Consider the following 21954-nt stretch of genomic DNA (forward strand, 5'->3'; position numbering starts at 1 on the left):
TTCATCACAGGAAATGTTAAAGGAAGTCCTCAGGCAGAAGAAAAATGACACCAGATGGAAATCTGAATCTTTACAAACAAATGAAGAGCACTGGAAATTGTAAATATATGGGTAAATGTGTTTTTTTAAATTACTTTAAAATATAATTTCCTGTCTGGAGCAAAAATAACAATGAGTTATGGGGGTTTTAGGTAGAGGTAAAAGGTATGACAACAATAGCATAAAGAAGACCAGGAGATGGGAAACTAAGGTGATAAAGTTTTATTTGATCGCTGATTGTGACAAGGCAAAATGTATACGGTACACACTAAAGCAGCCAATTCAAAAAGAAAAGAGGAGCAGCTCACAAGCCAGCAGAAGAGAGAACACAGCACCACAAAAATTACTCAACTTTTTAAGGCTAAAAAAGAAGAAAAAGGAAACAAAATATGAATCAGTAGGAAAATAAAGAATAAGATGGTAGATTTAAAAAACCCAATCATATCAGTAATTGTATTTAATGTAAATGGTTTGAGTATCCCAGTTTTAAAAGATTGTGAGGTTGGAACAAAAAACAAGACATAACTGTATGCTTTCTGCAGGTAACTTGCTTTAAATATAAAGACTCAGGTAAGCTAAAAGTTAAGTCATAGATAGACTTCCCTGGCGGTCCAGTGGTTAAGACTCCAGGCTTCCATTGCAGGGGACACGGGTTTGATCCCTGGTTGGGGAACTAAGATCCCACATGCCCTGTGGTGCAGCCAAAAAAAAAAAAAAAAAAAGTTATAAAGAAAGATATGCATTGCTTATGTGAAAAGAAAGCTGGAGTGGCTGTACTAGTGTCAGACAAATCAATACAGGAGCAAAGAATAAAGAATGTTACCAGGGTAAAAACAGTCACATCATACTGGTACAGGGCTCAGTTCATCAAGAGGACATAACAGTCCTGAACATTTTTGAACCTAATAATGAAGCTTCACAATATATGGAGGAAAAATTGATAGAACTTCAAGGAAAAATAGACAAATCATAGTTGTGTTTGGAGATTTTAATATCTCTCTCAATAATTGATAGAAAAGGTAAATAGAAAATCAGTGAAGTTAAAGAAGACTTGAATGACACCATTGGCCAACGTGACTGAACAGACATTTATAGTACACGCTACCCAACAACAGCAGCATACATACACATTCTTTTAAGTAAACATTGAACATTTACTAAAATAGACCATATTCTGGGCCATAAAAAAGTATTGATAAATTTGGTATAATTAAAATAGTACAGAATATCCTCTCTGACTGCAGTGGAATTATATTTAAAAAAATCAGTAACAGAGGGCTTCCCTGGTGGCACAGTGGTTGAGAGTCTGCCTGCCGATGCAGGGGACGCGGGTTCATGCCCGGGTCCAGGAAGATCCCACATGCCGCAGAGCGGCTGGGCCCGTGAGCCATGGCCGCTGAGCCTGCGCGTCCGGAGCCTGTGCTCCGCAACGGGAGAGGCCCGCGTACCACAAAAAAAATAATAAAAAAATAAAAAATCAGTAACCGAATGATATTTAGAAAACTACGAATATTTGGAAACTAAACCACACTTTAAACAACTCATGAGTCAAAGAAGAAATCAAGACGGAAGTTAGAAAGTATTTTGAACTGAATGAGAATGAGAACACAACACATCAGAACTTGTAAAATGCTGCCAAAGCAGTGCTTACTAGGGAAATTTACAGCATTAACCACCTTTTTATGCAAGAGAAAGGGCTTGATGACCTATGCTTCCACCTTAAGAAAATAGAAGATGAAGAAGCCGCTTATACCCAAAGTAACTCAAAGAAATGAAATAATAACATAAAAGCAAAAGTCAGTGAAAGAAAGATTTTTAATAAGGAAAAACCCATGAAACCAAAAGCTGATTATTTTAAGAATAATAAAATTGATAGACCTTGAGCCAGGCCAAAAGTTTGAATAGATACTGCATAAGCCTGTGAAAAGATATTTAACGTATTATTAGGGAAACCACATTGAGACAATACTATACACATTACAGTGGCTGCAATTTAAAAACTTACTGATGAGGATATAGGCTAGCTGGGACTCTTTAACACTGCTCTTTGGGAGAGGTTTGGCAATTTCTTCTTCTTTTTTTTTTTTTTTTTGGCGGTGCCACGTGGCATGTGGGATCTCAATTCTCCGACCAGGGATTGAACCCAGGCCCTTGGCAGTGAAAGCATGGAGTCCTAACCACTGAACCGCCAGGGAAGTCCTGGCATTTTCTTAAAAGTTAGACAACCCAGTCATTCTATTCCTTGGTATTTATGCAAGAGAAACAAAAACATCTGTTCACAGCAAGATTTATACATGAATGTTCATAGCCACTATTATTTGTAATAGCTGAAAACTGGAAATAACCTGAATGGTTCCAAGCAGCAGAATGGGTGAGCAAAATAAATGAATAAATAAAAATTAAGGGCAGAAGAAAAGAGTGGATGAGCAAGTTGTGGCTCGCCCACACAGTGGACTACTCTCAGGGCTAGAACAGACTTGTGAATGGAATCGTCTCCAGGTAAGGACACTCAGTGAAAGAAGCCAGACACAAGAGAATATGTTATGTGACGTCATTTATAAACAGTTCTAGAAGTTGCCCAGTGATCTGCAGAGACAGAACTCAGTCCAGCGGTGGCCTCTGAAGGGTGGAGGGAAGAGGCAGCGGGGAGAAAGAGGGAGCAGAGGGCCTCCTGGAACCTTCGGGGTTAGGACGATGTCTATTATCTTGGTTGTCGCATGGTTTCACGCGCGTGTTCACGTGTCCGAACTATTCACGTCCCATACTTTAGATCTTTTCAGCTTATTGTTCCTCAGTTATACTTCAGTGCACCTGTAAAATGTTTTTACGAGAACCAGTGGGACTTATATTTGTCCCTCACGTTTAGTCACGGGAGGGTGACCATGTGGCAAGCACTAGTATGTGGTTAGCTTGAGGTTTAGTCAGGCTTTGCTGTTGTGTGAGTGTCACTTGCTTTGTCTGAAAGAGGTTCGCAGAGTAGAGCTTCACCTCCCGAGAGGACTCGCTTCCTTCTTGAGCATAGTGGTCAAGCCTCGAGAAGTTTGACCTCCGTTCAGGACACTGGCTGCATGCCCTCCGCAGATCATCCCATCTGGCTCTGGCTTTACAGACCCCAAATTGCATATCCGGCTGCACCCCTCCGGTCGCTGCTCCAGCAGGTGCCGTGCTCCACGTTGTCTGGGTGGCTGACGCACACTTGGACCGCACAGCGGCCAAAACCAACCCTTGCTCCTTCCACCGCTGCAGCCTGTCCCCCGTTGCTGGTGGGTCCACTGTCCGGGAGGGCGAGCCCCCGAGCCTGACCGCTCTGCTCCTCCAGGGCCGCCTGCACCTGGAACTGCCTCACGTGTGGTCACCTCCTCAGAGTCCATTGTTCACACAACAGGTTTCCCTGTAAGATGAAAATTGGGTCACGCCACCCCCTTCTGAGCAATCTCCAGCCCCTCACGGGGCACAAGCTTCAGCCTCCGGCCTTCATCCTGCCCCGGACAGGCCCGCGTTCGCAGCAGTTCCCTGCGCCAGCGCTCCTCTCCAGGATCTTCACACGGCTCTTTTCCGTTTGTTTTTCCTTAGCACTTGGGTCTCAGCTTAGCTTTGCTCTCGCTGAAGCCGTGCTCTCCTGCTGGTCCCACTCTGCACCCTTGGAGACTTCATTTCTTCCTGTTGGTGGAGGAGCGCTTACTGCCATGGGGCGCTGGCTAGTTCTGTCTGTGCTTGTCTGGTGTCCCTCTGGGACCAGCAGGACCCAGTCACCTGACCTGTAAGGATGCCTGACATGCAGTGTGTTCCAGATGCCTACGGCCGAGGTCCTCCTCACCTCGGAGCTGTTCCACACGCGCAGTCCACAGTCGGGGGGGCTGTCTGGCCTCTCTCCTCTCCCCTGACGTCGGGCTCCTCGGTCGTCCTATGGGCTCTGCCTTCACAGCGGCTTCACCCCGGTCTCCTGGGCCCCTTCCTTTCTGCCATCACATCTCTTCTCCACGCACATCCTGTCTCCCCGTTAGGACACGAGTGGGGCCAGGCCGTGCCGGGCTCCCTGCTCCCTTTCCCCTCCATCTCTGCCCCGGGGCCTGTGCGCTTGCTCTCAGGTGTCCGTGCGGCTTCCAGCAGCCCCACACTTCAGATGTCTCCTCAGGGAGGCCCTGATGGCCACAGTGAATGAAGGGCATCGTCCCCGGCCCCAGACACTTTCTCTTGCTCTTCTCTCCTTCTCAGTTACCACTATCTAATGTTCTGTATTTTTTACTTTGTCTTTGTGTTTGACAAGAATTACCTCCCTAACGGCAGAGATTTTTGTTTTATTCACCACTGTGTCTCCAGTGCCTGGGCCTGTGCCTTGGCACACGGTGGGCTTCCGGTAAACACTGGATGGATGGACGATGGACAGACAGACAGATGAGTGGATAATGAACTGGGTGCTCGCAAGACAGTTCTGGCTCTTAGCATTATGATTTCTGCTCGGGGACCTTTCTAACCTTGGGGCCCATCATCTTCTGCTCTGGGTAAGCAAGGCGGCCTAGAGAGGTTTGAAGGCTGTGGCTGTTCTGTCGGTGACAGGCTGCTTGGATTTGTTGGGACAGAGAAAGACAGCTACTTCCATGGGAGATAGTACTCAGTTCTCTCCCCTTGCACCCCAGACATTCAGATGGCTGCTGAGCTGGGTTTGGTTAAATCCAGGGAACCCTGTAGATGTGACAGGTGTAAGCAGTTTTGATCACTGGTTTATGAAAGCAGGTAAGAATATACGTGCAAGTCTTTGGCGTCTTAATGGTGCTGTCACTCATTCTTTTTTTTTTAATTTTATTTATTTTTGGCTGTGTTGGGTCTTCATTGCTATGCGTGGGCTCTCTCTAGTTGCAGTAAGCAGGGGCCACGCCTCATTGCAGTGCGCGGGCTTCTCATTGCAGTGGCTTCTCTTGTTGCGGAGCACGGGCTCCAGGCGCGCAGGCCTCAATAGTTGCAGCACATGGGTTCAGTAGTTGCGGCACGTGGGCTGTAGGGCATGCAGGCTTCAGTAGTTGTGGCTTGTGGGCTGTAGAGCTCAGGCTCAGTAGTTGTGGCATGCACGGGCTCAGTTGCTCCGTGGCATGTGGGGTCTTCCTGGAGCAGGGTTCAAACCTGTGTCCCCTGCACTGGCAGGCGGATTTCTAAGCACTGCGCCACCAGGGAAGTCCCGTTTTTCATTCTTTGAATCACTCATTTGTTCATTTATCCATTCAGCCCCCTTGTTTAAGCACCTGATACCTGGTCATTCCAGGCTTTGATAATGGAGCCTGGGGCCCATTTGAGAGCACTCTGTCAGCTGTGGCACCAGTCGTGTACATGCTTATACGTAGTCCAGGTAACGAGTACAGCCAATGGCCTGTGCGAGCCTGGGTACAGGAAGACAGGGAGAGAGCCATGGGCTGAGGGAAGAGCTGGGCTGCTGGCTGGGCAGGGCTGGGGGGGCATCTGGGCAACGTTCCAGCCAGAATAGGCTTGGCATGGGTCCTGGTGCACTTTCCCACCTGATGGGTTCACGGTAGGGGCACTCCAGATGGGAGAGAGGCCTGGGGGTCCTGACAGCTCCATCCCATGTGTACTCTGGCTTCCCTGCTCACCTGTTGCCCAGGTGTCCCTCTCTCGAACCTATCTTCAGGATTTTCAGGATGATTTCTCTACGGTGCAGACGACCCTTCTCGGGCTCATGTTTTGAAAACACAAATTTTTTTTCTGTTCCAGACTCCTTTTAATTTTGGCATGAATCATAGAACACCACCCTACCCCGCTGGGGATTACTGTCTTCTGTGCAGAAGCGAGCGGAAAGACTCTTCGTTCTTAGAGAGTGGAGTAAAGACTGCAAGCAAGCTGGCCCTGTCCATGGCGCCCAAGGGCAACAGCGTGCTGCACCTGCCTCTGTGGGTGTGCCCGGACTGCCGGCGCACCGTGGAGAACGAGGAGCGGCGCGGCAGCCTCGACCCGCCGGCGGTGAGTGCCCGGCCCGGCGGAGCGGAACGGCGCGCGAGATGGCTCATTTGGGTCTGCTTTCTGGAGGAACTCCCTCCCGCGCCATCTCCTCGTCCCTGGCTCCAGCGGCTGGGGTCCCCGCCCCTCTTCCTGATGACACCTGCAGTCAGTAGGAAGGGCCCTGCCCTCCTCGGTCAGACAGCCCCGTCAGCAAGCCTGGGGGGCCCGCAGGGTGGGTTTTGGCTTTTTAAGTCTGCTCTCAGGATGTCTTTGGCAGTGTAGCTTGGTGAAAAGCTAGAGGCGTTCGTGTGCTTATTAGTGCTAGACAATTCCATGCGCTGGTAACTCGCCTGAAATTCTTCCCCAGATGCAATTCTCAAGTCGGACTCCCCCCCACCCCTTTTCCATTGATTTCCTGCCTCGGCTAAATGAGACCTTCTTGAGAACATCAGGATCTTTAGCCCAGACGGTGTCTGCGTGGGCCCTGGTTCTGAAAGGGCTTGCAAACCTGCTCTTTGGGTTCTGGAAGGAGTTGGCTTTTGCAGCCATTTGAGGCCCCGCATTCTAGGGCTCTTCCGTTCCTTTGATTTCTGCTTGATGATTGTTTTCTGAGCTGTTGTCTTTCTGCTAATGCCACTCTGCACGTGGCCGATGACAGCAGCACCCAGCACCACATTCTGTTTCCTGACCTGGGACTGCTTTCCACACTGGTCGCCGACAGTTTGCTGCCCCTTCGCCTGAGCCCCCTTGCTGCCCGCCACTGAGCCAGTGGCTTCTGTTTTAGGGTTTCCTTGAAGGCAGCACCCCAGCTCACGTGCCAGTTTCTATAGTAGTGCTTTAGTAGCTAAAACTCAAAATCTGTTGTTTATCAAAATAGAAATTTACTTCTCACTCAGCCCCTCCCACACACCCCTTTTCCTGCTCTGTTCTCCCCTCAGCACTTCTTTCTAATACACTGTGCATTTTACTTATTCATTTTGTTTGTCTTTTTCCTTCATTGGACTGTACACTCCAAGAGGGTAGCTCTTTTTGTGTATTTTCTTACCAAGAACAGTGCTAGCCTGGCATATTTTAGGTACCCAAAATATTTGAATTGATGAATAAATAAATGAATGAACAAAGCAATGGATAAATCCGGAATTAAGGATTAAAAAGATGGCATAGTCGGTCTGAAGTTTTTTCACCCTCAGATCTTTGTGCTTTTATCATTTTATTTTACTTTTGTTTTCTTCCTGTGTCCACTTAAAGTATTTGGTCTGTTTTCCATTTTCTAATGGAAGGCTGTTTAGCTTACTGATACCCATTTGTTCCCTGCTCACTTCCAGTCAGCATTCTTGAGTCTCCCCCGGCTAGCGCATTTTCTTTGCTTCTTGAAGTTTGCCGTCTCTTCTTCCTGTTTCCAGTCCTGCTCTTGTGTTTTGGCCTGACTGTGCCTTTGGGAGAAGGGTTGCTGTTGCTCATCCTGGTTTTGGAGGCAGAAGCGAAATTGCCTGTCATTTCCCATAACTAGTCTTGCCACGAGGGGAGTCTCATTTCCTGACTTCCCAGTTTGTCCTGGATAATGGATCAACACACGAGGCTTTCTCTCCTCATCAAAAAAGTGACACCAGGGACCACAGAGGTATAATGTTGACCTATGTTTGTAGACGTAAACCTTCTGTTGCTATTGTACAGTTGGCCTCTTTGCTCAAGCTGGTTAAAATTGCTGAACTTTTTAAACTAATGAGATGTAATTTACACCTAGTAAAACTCACTCATTTTAAAGTGTATATAGTTCACTGAGTTTTGACAGATTTATACAGTTGTGTAAACACCACTACCACGGCTAAGATACAGAACCCCCAGGTGTTCCCTTGTTCACCTTGGTAGGCAGCCCTTCCCCTCCTCCCAACCCCTCGTAATAACCACGGACGTGATTTTTGTCCCCGTGGATTTGCTTTTTCTGGGGTGTCCCGTAGACTTCTTGGTGTTGTGCTTTGAGAGTTGTGCATCAGTCGTTTGTTCCTTTTTATTGCTGAATAACTTGCAGAGATATACCACAGTTTGTTTACCTGTTCACTGTTGATGGACGTTTCTGTTGTTTCCAGATTTGGACTGTTCTTTGCGTCAAGCTGTTGTGAACGTCCTTGCACATGTCTTTCCGTGGACATGCTTTGTCCGTGTCACGTTTGGTTGAGAACTGCGCGTCTGTGCTTGTGAAGAGGGTCTGCCCATGGAGGCTCATTAAAGTCTTCTTGTCTTTTGTGTCTTTCAGGGCCTCGTAAAGTGAGTTGAGATGTGTTCCTGCTCCTCTTTTCTGGAAGAGTTTGTGTAGTGTTGGTGTTGCTTCTCCCTTCAGTGTTGTTGCTCCTCGCTCTCGCTGGGGGCAGTGCCAGGCAGCACGTGCAGACGCAGGGGGCCCGCTCGGCCAGTCTGACGGGCCCTGGGGCTGCTGTGGCTCGTCCCCCTGGCGGCTGCTGCCCCCTGTGCTTGTGCGGGCCGCGGGGTCTCTCTCCACACTCTGCCCGCGCCGTGTGCCGGCGGCGAGAGCCTCCTGCCTGGTGCTTCCTCGGTTCCCCTGTCTGGCCTGAGCCTTGGGCAGTCCTGTGCCCGGGCTTCGGGGTGCAGCTTTCCTGGTGATGCTGCCCCTGCCGCGTGGCAGCCAGACTCTGCCTGCATCTGTAGGGGCCTCGGGGTGTGGCCTGTGCTTGTGTCCATGTGGGTCCTGGGCCTGTCTCCTGGAGGGCTCGGTCCCCTCTTCTCGGAGGATCAGCCTGGGCCTCGGGTGCAGACCGCCCACCACCTCAGCAGTGAAGGCTTCTGCTGGCTCCCAGAGAAGGGCCCGGCCTGGCAAGTCCCACCGGCCACACCCAACCTTTAAGGACTTGTCACATGCTGCGCTGTGGCCTCCGACCCACTCATGGCTGCCTGCCTTCCTCGCCTTGTCCCCAGGTGGCCTGTCACACTTGTCCCGTTCAGCCGGTCCTTTTTGCTCTCTGGTGGGCCCAGAGTTACGAGTTTGTGTGTGTCCCGCTGTCTCTGATCTTCAGGGTAAGGGCTCTGAGCACGGACAGTGGACCCGGAGCTGAATTGCTCTCTTGCAGATACACATTCTGTTACCGGCAGTCGTGGTGGGGCACTGATGTTTCTCCCTGCTCTGTGCCTCCCAGCTCCACGTTGTCCCTTTCTCCAGAGACCTCCTCTTCTGTGCCTAGACCTTTGTCCTGCCCACACACCTAAGAGGACTTCGGTTCACACATCCGACTGGATCCTGTCTTTCTAGGTCACTTGCCTGAGTGTCCTCCGTTGCCATAGTTCTTGGACCTCCTCGGTCCCTTTCCCACCGTCAGGTCCCTCTGAGCTCACTGTCATTTCTCTCTTGGAAAGCCGCTAACTCGTCTGCCTGGGGCCTGGTTCAGTGCTGCCCCTGGCTGGCAGACGTGATTGGAGAAAAGCACCGCTGGGGTCCTGCTTTCCGACTGCGAGGTGCCAGGTCGTGGAAGGGCGTCCAGCGTGTCGCCCTGGCTTTGTCACTGCGCCCCCAGATGCAGAGATGGAGCACTCCCTTCCTTCTCCTCTCTTCCCAAACAACCCCCACCCACTTGGCCCTGCTGGGCTGATCACCCCTGTGGCCGAGGGAAGTTGCCTCCCAGGTGCCCACCCCTGTCCATCCTCTGTTGCTTTTGCTGTTCATTCCCTCTCTTTGCTCCCGTCCGGCTCGCGCCCAGCAGAGTGCAGATGCTCTAGCGTCGTCTGCCTGTGGCCTCGCGCCTCCTGCTGTCAGCCTCCTCCTGTTCCCTTCACAGACAGGCATGTCTCTGGGTAACTTTTAAATTTTTGGTTCAGTTTCTTTAAGTGATAAGAGATTTTCCATTGCTATTCGAGTTAGTCGTGGTAAATTACATTCTTAGAAATTGTCATTTGGGGTATGAAGTAGTGTGTGGGTGGTCTGTTTTCAGTTCCTACCGTACCTGTAGATACAGCTCTTTTCATTCCTCATATTTGTGCTTTTTCTTTCTCTTTTTTTAACCACTCTTTCTAGAAGTGTGTTGATTTCGTCTTTTCAAAGAACTTTTTTTTAATTTTTAAAATCTCTTTCACTTTGTCTATTTCATTAATTACTACTCTGTGTGTGTGTGTGTGTGTGTGTGTGTGCGCGTGTGCGTGCGCGTGTGCGTGCGCGCACGCGGCAGTATTTGGTTAACGCTGTGGTGCCTCTGATAGAAGTTCCGGGGCACAGAGAGAGTGGTGCAGAGTCCATCCCTCTACCTTGTCTCCTCACCATCCTCTCTGTCTTCCCAGAGGCTCGCTTGTGGGCAGATTCTTGTTTATCCCTCCACAGATGTTCTGTTCTGTTCAGTGTGCTGAAAGGTAGTGATGGCAAGCACCACAGGGTCCCGAATTACAGACAGACGCTGTCAGTAAGTTGAGACATGTGGTTCTCCCAGTTTCTTGTTCTTGGGAGCAGGGTACAGATGCCGTGACAAGGTGGGGTGCGTGTCAGTGTGGGGGGCTCTCCATTTTCTAGGCCTCTTCTCAGGGCTGCTGACAAGTGTCTGGGGAGCCTGAGCTTGGTACCAGCTGCCTTGGGAGCTGCATTCTTGTACTTATCTCACCCCAGAGACCTGGCGGGAACCTGGCCTTGCTCAGCCCGCCTGCTGGGGGGCGGATGGGAGACAGCCCAGTGCCACTCACTGATTGCCAGGTGACCTTCACCACACAGCCCTGCTGAGGCCACCACAGGTCTCGTCTCTTCTTTCTCTGTGGCCACTCTTCTGTCTCTCTACCTGCAGTTCTTCTCATCAGTTTTTCTTACTCTGCCCTGATGTGTGCTGGAAACCTCTAATTACTGCTCTAGATTTTGAATTGCTAGTTGTATTGGCTCAATTTTAAGTGTTATCCAATTTTGATTATTTCTGTTTTTAACCATAAATTGTTTTGAAGTATCTGTAAATATCCAAACATATATCTCTCGGATCACCTTTAATCATATTGACTTTTAATTTAATGCTGTTACAGTTGGAGATCATGGCATGTATTACAGTGACCCCTTATCAGTCAGTTACACTAGTATGTGGTTAGGTTTTTATAAAAGTTCCATGTGTGCTTGAAAATGTTTTCTCAGCGTTTAGATAGAGGACTCTGTGTACTCCCATTAGATCAACCCCTTGTTAATTGTGTTCTTAGATCCTTTTGTGTTCTTAACTAATTTTGTTGTGCTTAATCTGCTGATTTCTGAGTAAGGTCAGTTAACACCTCCCACTGTGCGTGTGTATTTGTCCCTTTTTCTTGTAAATGTTTCCATTTTTGGTCTCTAGGTTTTAAGGCTGTGCTGGATGAATACAGGTTGATTGATTAAATCTCAGTACATTGTTCCTTTGGTTGTGGTGGCCCCTCCTCAGGGCTTTTTGTTTACTGTTTGTGCAGGTCGCTGAGCTCTCTCCCTCCCTCCCTTCCTCTCCTTTTCGTAGCCTCTTGTTCTCATTTGCTCTGTGTTGCATCTTGTAAGTGTCCTTGTGCAGTCAGCATAGAAGTATACTCAATTTGGTCTCCTTTGAGAAGCCATTTATTTATTTTTTTATTGAGGTAAAGTTGATACACAGTAAGTTTCAGGTGTACAACATAGTGACTCACAATTCCTAAAGTTTATACTCCATTTATAGTTAGTATAAAATATTGGCTGTATTCCCTGTGCTATACAATATATCCTTATATCCCTGTTGCTTATCTATTTTATACATAGTAGTTTGTATCTTTTAAATCCCTGCCCCTACCTTGCCCCTCCCCCTTCCCTCTCCACACTGACAGCTACTAGTTTGTTCTCTATATGCGCGTCTGTTTCTCTGTTCTGTTATATTCGGTAGTTTTATTTTTCAGTTCCACGTGTAAGTGATAACATGCAGCATTTGTCATTCTCTGACTTACTTCCCTCAGCGTAATGCCCTCCAAGTCCATCCATGTTGTTGCAAATGCAAAATTTCTTTTTTTTAATGGCTGGGTAGCATTCCATTGTATACGTGTATATCTATGTACCGCACGCTCTTTATCCAGTATCTGTCGATGGACACTTAGGCTTCCTTGTCTTGGCTGTTGTAAACAGTGCTGCAGTGAACATTGGGGTGCATGTGTCTTTTCAAATTAGTGTTTTCATTTTCTTCAGCTGTCTACCCAGATTGTATGTAGTTCTATTTTTTGTTTTTTGAGGAACCTCCACGTTGTTTCCCACAGAGACTGCACCAGTTTGCATTCGCACCAGCAGTGCACAAGACTGCCCTTTTCTCCACAACCTCACCAGTGGTTGTTATTTGTGGCCTTTTTGAGAATAGCCATTCTGACAGGTGTGACGTGATACCTCATTGTGGTTTTGATTTGCATTTGAGAAGCTACTTCTTCTTCTGATTCTTTTTTTTTAATTTAAGTTATTCATTGACTTATTTGGCTGTGCTGGGTCTTCGTTGCTCTGTGTGGTGTCTTTAGTCTTTAGTGTGCGGCACGAAGCTACTTTTTTTTTTTTTTTTTTTTTTGCGGTACGCGGGACTCTCACTGCTGTGGCCTCTCCCGTTGCGGAGCACAGGCTCCGGACGCGCAGGCTCAGCGGCCGTGGCTCACGGGCCCAGCCGCTCCGCGGCATGTGGGATCTTCCCGGACCGGGGCACGAACCCGCGTCCCCTGCATCGGCAGGCGGACTCTCAACCACTGCGCCACCAGGGAAGCCCCGAGAAGCTACTTCTTAATGGTGAAATTAATCTTTGTCACTTCCTGTGATTGCTGATCTGTTTGGGTTTATTTCTGCTACGGTGCAGGTCACAAGTCAAGCACTGCCCTTCACCTAGATCCCCTCTGTGTCTCTCCCGCCCCCCCCACCTCTCCACAGAGTTCGCAGTCTTTCCAGCTCCTCTTTCTTAGTTACAGCACCCACACCTCCGTCCCTAAGCAGTGTTGTTCTGTTCTTCTGGTGTTCTGAACTTTATACAGGTATCATGCAGTATGCATTATTTTGTGTCTGATTTATTTTGTTCGGCATTATGTTTGAGATTCATAAATGTTGTAGTTTTTTCATTTTCATTACTATATACTCTTCACCTTTGTGAACTTATACTACATTTTGGTTGTTTTCCAAATTTTCCTATCACGAATGATGCTCTTGGAGCACACGTTCACACATTCTGTTGTATATACATGTAGGAAAGGAATTGCAGAGTCATGGGGTTAAGATTAATAGCATATTTTTTAATGAAAACTATTTTCCAAAACAAAAATAGTAAGTAGAATAGCACTGTTTTGCAAATCTTCTTAATGTTTGGGTAATAGAAGACAGCTGAATTCTCATACCTGCTTCTGTGTTCATTCTGGGTGATAGGTTGTTTTGACTGAAGTTATATGAAGAAAATATTTTAATGGCTTCTTCAGATAACTGGATATTCTTTGATACCACACCAAACCATGACAGGTAATAGTTTCCTAATGGTTAGCTGTAATGTAGAATCTGAAATGATATCAGAGAATTTTTCCTACACTGTTAAACTGAAATCCATTGTCTGTCTTGCACTCTCAATGAACCTCTTACCCACACATGATTCTGCACCACACATTGGTCATTTGTAAAATAGCTGTTTACTGAGTAAGGGAGGTCTTTGAGATAGTGACACCTTACATTATTCAGGTTGTTGTTTTATTAAAGTCACATTTGTCACTGCCACCACCGATCTCATCAGAAAGGTCTCTAAATGTGGATAAGTGTTCAAGTCCACAGTGATGGATACAAGTTTTCCAAACTTCCAATTTTTGCTTGAAAGCTCAGATTTTATGATTGGCCACAAGTAGCATCAGCTGTTTTCCTTGAAGGGACAGGCTTATTTCATTCATTTTTGAGAAGATGTCTGACAGTATCCAAGTCTGAATAAACATAGATTGGTCTGTCAGGCATTCTTTCAAGTAAAATTGATGTTCCTTGGACGGAGTGGCTCATTCAGCTCACAGCGCACAGTGCTTTTCTCTGGAATATTGCAGAAATGCTTTATGCAGACTTCCCGTTTCATCACATTGAATATTCAAAAGCCATGTGCTTAAAGGTTGAGATTTAATACAGTTCATGATTTTGCAGCATCTCGGACACTCTTAAGTGGCACTGGCCTTTTTTTAACTAAGCACGTGGTGGTGAAGAACACAGTGGCTACTAAGTCTACTTTGCTGTGTATATTGTGGTAATTACTGTAGCTCTGTAACAAATGTATTCAGAGGGAAAGCCCTCTTACCTTGTACTCATCAAAAATGTCTTGGTTATTCTTGGTTCCTTACATTTCTGTATAAATGATAATTGTCTTCTCAATTCCTCCCCCCCCCCCAAAAAAAAACCCTGTTAAGATTTGACCAGGATTGCACTGACTGTAAGTCAGTAGGAGAAGAATTAACTTCTTATGAATACTGAGTTTTCTAATCCCGTAAGTATGGGGTCTTTCTCCATTTATAAGTGTTTCATATTTTTCTGTATTATGCCATTGCACCTTTTATTTATTTGTTTATTTGGCTATACCAGGTCTTAGTTGCCACCTGCAGGATCTTCTTTGCGGCATGTGGGATCTAGTTCCCTGACCAGGGATCAAACCCAGGTCCCCTGCATTGGGAGCACGGAGTCCTACCTACTGGACCACCAGGGAGGTCCCCCATTGCACCTTTTTAAAAAAATCATTTACCTATACATACTTTTATTTATACTATTTATTTATTTATTTAAAATTTATTTATTAGCTTATATTCATTTTTGGTTGCGTTGGGTCTTCATTGCTGTGTGTGGGCTTTCTCTAGCTGCGGTGAGTGGGGGCAACTCTTCGTTGCGGTGCGCAGGCTTCTCATTGCAGTGGCTTCTCTTGTTGCAGAGCATGGGCTCTAGGTGCGTGGGCTTCAGTAGTTGTGGCACACAGGCTCAGTAGTTGTGGCCCACGGGCTCTAGAGCGCAGGCTCAGTAGCTGTGGCTCATGGGCTTTGTTGCTACGCGACATGTGGGATCTTCCTGGACCAGGGCTCGAACCCATGTCTCCTGCATTAGCAGGCGGATTCTTAACCACTGCGCCACCAGGGAAGTCCCTTATTTATACTATTTAAATGATATCTTTTAATTTTTCTTCCTCTAACTTTATTGGTATAGGTGTAATTGACTTCTCTTTTTAAGTTGTTAATGGGACGTTGCTAGACACCCCCCATCTGAATATACGTTAAACAGGCCTTTTGACTTTACTTCTGTCAGTGGAATCCCAAATTTTTTTCAAGATCTGCAATTTTAGGTTACAGGCTGTTTGTCTCAGATGTCCTTTGCTGGTCATTCATGCAACAGTCGTTAAAACAGGCGGCTTTTGGGAACTACTGTATAGCACAGGGAACTACATTCAATATCTTGTAATAAGCTATAATGGAAAAGAATCTGAAAAGGAATATATGTGTGTGTGTGTGTGTGTGTGTGTGTGTGTGTGTGTGTAACTGAATCACTTTGCTGTACACCTGAAACTAACATAACATTGTAAATCAAAACTATATACTTCAGTTTAAAAAACAAGCAAACAGATGGCTTTTACTCCTCTTCTCAACCTTGGTCCCTGGCACGATACCCAAGTCAGTGGGTGGAGGGAGCAGTGGAGTCCTGAGGAGGAGTTCTAGAGAACACCTGACAGTGGAGGTAGGGATGACTGAGCAGCAGACGGCGGAGAAGTAGAACGAAAAGCAAGGGAGTGTGACAAGCACAAGGTCGTCGTCGTTGGGTCTGGGGTTAGTTTTTTTTGACCCTACCTGAAGGTAATAAGCTGGCTTGTTCCTGTTGCATGGGTGCTGGCAGAAGACTTGAGAATCCTGAGTCAGAGACGAAGGACTTTGTTACTCGGCACAGCAGAAACATCCCGTTCTCCTCACCCCCTCCGCTCCCCAAGGCCCACATCGGTGCAGGGGGTACAGGGGGTTTGTGTCCCAGTTCAGGAGCACGGGCTGGGGGTGGTGGTGCGGGTGGGGATCTGGCCCTTTTATTATAAGCAGTAAGCAAGCCTGCCTTTTGTCTCAGGGTCCTCAGCTGCATAAACAGCCCTGAGAAGTGGCCCGTGGGGAGTGGGCAGGGGAGACAGAGCCTTGTAGCTTTGGTACATCAGCAGGACGAGGAGAGCCTGGGAGGTCCCTGGAGGACACTCTGCCAGCAGTCCTGACAGACACTGAGAAAAGTTAGCTGCGAGAGGACACAGAGTGTTGGTGTGGCAGCAGAGAAGTGGTATCTGACCTTAGATAGGTCTGTGTTCAGTTGGAGCACAAGCCCGGCTGAACTGTGTGAACAATAACTCAGTGGAGAGGAAGCTGAGCAAGTCCAGTTAAGGGGCTGATCTTTCAGATGCTTGACTGTGAGGGGAGGAGAGGACAGACACAGCTGGAGGAGGGACTTGGAAATGTTGAAATAATGAAGAAAAGAGCTGGTAGTGGGGAGAGGTTTTTCCTCCCATTTAAATTTTATTTTTTTACTATGTGATATTTGATATATATATGAATTATGTCTACAGTATACATGTTATGAGGGATGATAAAATGAACACCAGTCAGCATTAAAAATCAGGCCCTCCCTAACACCTGTGTGCCTGTGTGCTCTTCCCTTCTCCATCTTTGTTTCTCCCCTTCCAAGGTAAATGCTGTCCTTTTGTATTGCTCATTCCCTTACTTTATTAAACCCTTTAAAAAAAAGTTACACTGCCTATATGTGTATCTCTAAATAATAAATTATTTATTTTTGTTTGTTTTTGACCTTTATGAAAGTGTGTGCTTATGCTGTCTTCTCTGTTTATGATTCCTCATGCTGTCTGGGTAGCTGCAGTTTGTGCATTTTCCCTAATATAATTCATTCATTTTTCACATAATACAATTCACATATAATCCAATATGTTGCTATACTGTAATTTATTCATCAATAATTTTGTTGAATAGTGGAGAAAAGACAATCTTTTCAATAAATTGTTCTGAGATAATTGGATATTCGCGTGTGAAAGAATGAAACTTGACCCATATCTTAGACCACTCAAAAACATTAACTCAAAATGGATTACAGACTTAATATAGGAATAAAGCTCCTTGACATGGGTCTTAGTAGTGACTTTTTGGATTTGACACCTAAAGCACAAGCAACAAAATAAAAAATAAACAACTGGGACTACATCAAATTAAAAAGCTTCTGACAGCAAAAGAAACCATCAACAAAGTGAAAAAGAAAATCTACAGGGCTTCCCTGGTGGCGCAGTGGTTGAGAGTCCGCCTGCCGATAAGGGGGACGCAGGTTCGTGCCCCTGTCCGGGAAGATCCCACATGCCGCGGAGCGGCTGGGCCCGTGAGCCGTGGCCGCTGAGCCTGCGCGTCCAGAGCCTGTGCTCCGCAACGGGAGAGGCCACAGCAGTGAAAGGCCCGCGTATCGCAAAAAAAAAAAAAAGAAAGAAAGAAAGAAAAAAAGAAGAAAATCTACAGAATGGGAAAAAATATTTGCAAACCATATATCTGATAAGAGGATAACATCCAAAATATTTCAAGAGCTCTATACAACTCAGCAGCAAAAAACCAAATAAGCCAGGGAAAAAATGGGCAAAGGACCCATAGACATTTCTCTAAATAATATATGTAAAAGGCCAACAGGTACATGAAAAGATGCTCAACATCACTTGTCATTAGGAAAATGCAAATCAGAACCAGGCCTGTTAGAAGGGCCGTATCATCAGCAAGACAGGAGATGACAAATGCTGGCATGAATGTGGAGAAAAGCAACCCTTGTGCACTGTTGGTGGGATTGTAAAATGGTGGAGCCACGGTGGAGAACACTATGGAGGATCCTCAAAGAGTTAAAAATAGAATTATCATACGCATCAGCAGGTCCACTTCTGGGAATATATACAAAGGAAGTGAAATACTAACTTGAAAAGGTACCTGCAGCACCATGTTCATAACAGCATTATGTACAATAGCCGAGTCATGGAAACAATCTAAGTGTTCATTGTTGGATGAATGGATAAAGAAGATGTGGGGTGTGTGTGTGTGTGTGTGTGTGTGTGTGTGTTTGTATACACACATACATATAAAAACAATGGGATGTTATTTGGCCATAAAAAATGAGGAAGCCTTCCCATTAGGACAACATGGATAGACATGGACTTTGAAGGCATTCTGCTTAGTGAAGTAAGTCAGACAGAGGAAGACAAATACTGTATGATCTCACTTACATGTGAAATCTAAAAACACAAAAAACAAACCCAAAGCCAGACTTGGAGAAAAAGAAATCGGACTTGTGGTTACCAAAGGCAGAGGGTGACAGAATGGGGAATTGAAGAAGGTGGTCAACAGGTGCAAACTTCCAGTTACAAGATAAGCATGTCCCCGGGATGTGATGTACAACATGGTGACTGTAGCCGACGGTGCTGTATGACTCATGGGCAGGTTGCTGAGAGAGTGAATGCTAACAGCTCTCATCACAAGGAAAAAGGTTGTCCTCTATCTGTGTGAGAAGATGGGTGTTAGCTGAACCCATTGTGGTAATCATTTCACAATATAGGTAAATCAAACCATCATGCTGTATGCCTTAAAGTTTACAGTGATGTACATCAATTATTTTTCCATAAAACTGGGGGAAAATATTGAAGCCCAGTATCGAAAACAAAATGCCCATTAAAAAATACTACTTAAACAAATTTTGTTGGAAGATACAGAGTTGTTTTCTGGGTTTTGCAGTTATTTTAAAAAAAAATGCCGTCGGGCATCTATATATCCATCTCTTGGTACTCGTTTGTAAGAGTTTTGTTAGGGTGTGTTTTGGTCGGGATTTTCCAGAGAAACAGAACCAACAGGAGATGGATGGGTGGATGGATGGATGGATGGATAGTTAGATAGATAGGGAAAAGAAAAGAAGAGGTTTTTCGTAGGGACTGGCTCAAGTGGTTATGGAGGCCAGAAGTCTCACTGTGCACATTCTGCAAAGCCGGAGGACCGGAAGCGCTGGTGTCCGAGGGCAGAAGGTGGACATCTCTCTGCCTTTCTACTCCGTTCAGACCCTCGGAGGAGTGGACGATATCCATCTTCACTGGGGAGGGCTGGCTTCGGTATTCAGCCTGCCCATTCCAGTGCTGGTCTCTCCGGAGACACCTCACAGACACCCCCAGAAGGGATGTTTTACCAGCTCTCCGGGCATCCCTGAGCCCAGGCATCACAGAGTGTTTATCTGTGGAGTGGAGTTGCTGGGTTACAGGTACTTCAGACACATTCGTAAGGCAGCCCCAGCCTCTGGAGTGAGCGCCAGCAGCACTTGAGCCCCGGTCGCCTGTGTTCTCACCTCGGCTTGGCATCAGAGAGGCAGAGCTTGAGGCTGGGGTGGGGGAGCAGTAAGGTAGACAGATGGTGCCCTCATGAGGTCCCACTAAGACAGGAGAGCCTGATTCTGGAAGAGACAGATTTGCAGGCAAGCCTGTAGAGGATGCAAGTAAGGTCGGGTGAGGAGTGTAGAAGTTGAGAAAATTGCTGCCAGAATTTTTTTATAAACTTGTTTTTGAGAGCGAGAGTGGATTGAGGGGACTGGGAAGGAGCAAGGGAGTGGGTAAGGTTTCAGTGAGAACAGTGAGCTGGCGGGGCATCCGGGTTGCTGGACAGCCTGAGGTGCTTGTTGAAGGTGGAGACATCACTGCCCATCGGCAAGGACCTTCCCCCTCAGCAGCGTCCGGTGTTGGAGAGAGAGCCAGGCAGGGCGGCTCGGCTGAACAGGCTCAGCAGAGGCCTGGCCCCAGGGTAACTGAGAGCAGAGTCACTTACCCTTTATCGCCGGCATGCGCCTCAGCCCTTCCGACCTGCTGGCACCCCCTAACCCCACGCCGAGTTTCTACTGCAGCTCCTTTGCCCTGGTTCCTGTCTCACCCATCTCAGGGTGTCTACACAGGCCTGGCACAGAGCAGGTACCTGGGAATGATTTTTGAATGAAGGACCGAGCCTTCCTTTGATTTGTATCCACAGGTAATGTTTCAGGACTTAAGAATGTTTACAGTATGCTTCCTGTACAGTGGAGTTCACACCTTGTTGGGGCTGTGGACGTGTGTTCCTGATCTGTGAGTTCTCTGACGGCTTGTATTCTGATAATGGGGCAGGCAGGCTCAGATCGTGTGGCAGGCTTTGCCCCTGACTTCTGTGGGCCTGGGTGCACTGCTTTTCAGGCTTACTGAGGCAGCAGCAGAAGTTGTCTTGATATTCACATTCTCTGCTGAAGCCAAGCAAAGACCCATCAAAGGTGTGACCCGCTCTGTGCAGGAGAAATTCAGACAGGCAAAGAGGTGGGATGGTGGAGACATTGTGCAGAGACCCACTCAGGAGAGCCTGCCTGCACTTAGTTGTCAGAACCAGGCTGTGTTGAATTTAGCAATTTGGTTTCAACGAATCATCCTTTTTTTTCTTTCTTTCTTTTTTGGCCCTGCTGTGAGGCTTGTGGGATCTTAATTTCCCTGACCAGGGATTGAACCAGCTCTCAGCAGTGAGAGTGCCGAGCGCTAACCATTGGACCACCGCCAGGGAATTCCCCCATCTGTGTCTTTAAAATAACGTTAATTTGAATTTTAATGATTTTCAGGGGGTTTTGTATTTAAGTTGTAGACCAGCTTGGTTTTTTATAGTTATAAAAAGGCCTTAAAAACATAAATTATGTTGCATTTTACATTTGTGTTTGTTTAAGCAACGAAAATAGTTTTAAGTCTGGTGTGGGGGAGTGGGAGATGGTACTCTGGAGAATTATTTTTTCTTTTATTTATTTATTATTTTATTTATTTATTTGTTTATTTATTTATGGCTGCGTTGGGTCTTTGTTGCTGTGCGCGGGCTTTCTCTAGTTGCGGCGAGCGGGGTCTACTCTTTGTTGTGGTGCGTGGGCTTCCCATTGGGGTGGCTTCTCTTGTTGCGGAGCACGGGCTCTAGGCACGCGGGCTCAGTAGTTGTGGCTCGTGGACTCTAGAGCGCAGGCTCAGTAGTTGTGGCGCACGGGCTTAGTTGCTCCATGGCATGTGGGATATTCCCGGACCAGGGATCAAACCCCTGTCCCCTGCATTGGGAGGTGGATTATTAACCACTGCTCCACCAGGGAAGTCCCTGTTTTTTCTTTAAAGGGGCCTGTGTAGCCCTCAGGCATCCTGCCACAAGGATGACTACTTAACAAATTAATATTCTACTTTCCTGTTTTCAGGGTTGACTGATGTATAAAGGCTTTTGGTTGTGGACATTAGCATTTGTGTCTGTGTTCACCTATATATTGTTAAAATGTAAGTCTTGCGTTTTACACTAAGTAGCCAGGTTCTCTTAATAGTTACCATGACCACAGTTCTAATCAAAGGCATGTAGTTCCAATTGAAACCAACCATTTAAGAGTTTGTTAACAGTCGTCCTTATCTCGAATGTTTGCTCTGTTGAGTCTTGGTTCATAATGCAAACATATAAAATTCCTTTGTAATGAACCTCATGAAAGTGGTTGTGCTAATAAAATGGGTCACTGCTACCACGAATTGTCAGATCAAGAGGGCAGAACTTGAGTCAGCCTCACAGAAAGATAATCTGAATGGTAGTCTTTGCCTTTTTTAGCTTAATGTAATGCTTGTAAGTCTTATCATGTTCTTGCATGTATCAGTAGTTAATGATTTCTGAGCAGTATTCCGCTGTATGGATGAACCACAGTTTATCCACTCACCAATAGAGGGACAGTGGTGTTTCCTCGTTTGGGCTATCATGAATAAAGCTGCTGGTGACATGTGAGTACAAGTCTTTGTTTGGACAGAGTTCATTTCTCTTTGGTAAATACCTAGGAGTGGAATTGCTAGGTTGTGGGTAAGTGTGTGACTAACATTATAAGGACCTCTCATGCTGTTTTCCAAAACGCTTATACTGTTTCCCAGCCGCGTATGAGACTTCTCCTTTGTATCTCCATCCTCACCAAGGTTGGATATTGATAGCCTTTAATTATGGCCAGTC

At 46.5% G+C, this 21954-nt stretch overlaps 1 protein-coding gene across 12 annotated transcripts in view; it reads left to right on the forward strand.

Moving 5' to 3' along the window:
• The window catches only part of FAM193A (family with sequence similarity 193 member A), a 172722-nt gene that overhangs the window by 66059 nt on the left and 84709 nt on the right, over positions 1-21954 (forward strand). For 11 of the 12 annotated variants that reach the window (XM_033856552.2, XM_073804765.1, XM_033856548.2 and 8 more), the window contains exon 2: positions 5761-6006. The exons of the other annotated variant lie outside the window; for it this stretch is intronic. In XM_033856552.2, the coding sequence (XP_033712443.1) occupies positions 5761-6006 (246 nt within the window). The remainder of the gene's footprint in view (positions 1-5760; positions 6007-21954) is intronic. 12 annotated transcript variants of the gene reach the window in all.

Source organism: Tursiops truncatus, chromosome 5 (genome assembly GCF_011762595.2).
Source record: "Tursiops truncatus isolate mTurTru1 chromosome 5, mTurTru1.mat.Y, whole genome shotgun sequence".
Classification (NCBI taxonomy): domain Eukaryota; kingdom Metazoa; phylum Chordata; class Mammalia; order Artiodactyla; family Delphinidae; genus Tursiops; species Tursiops truncatus.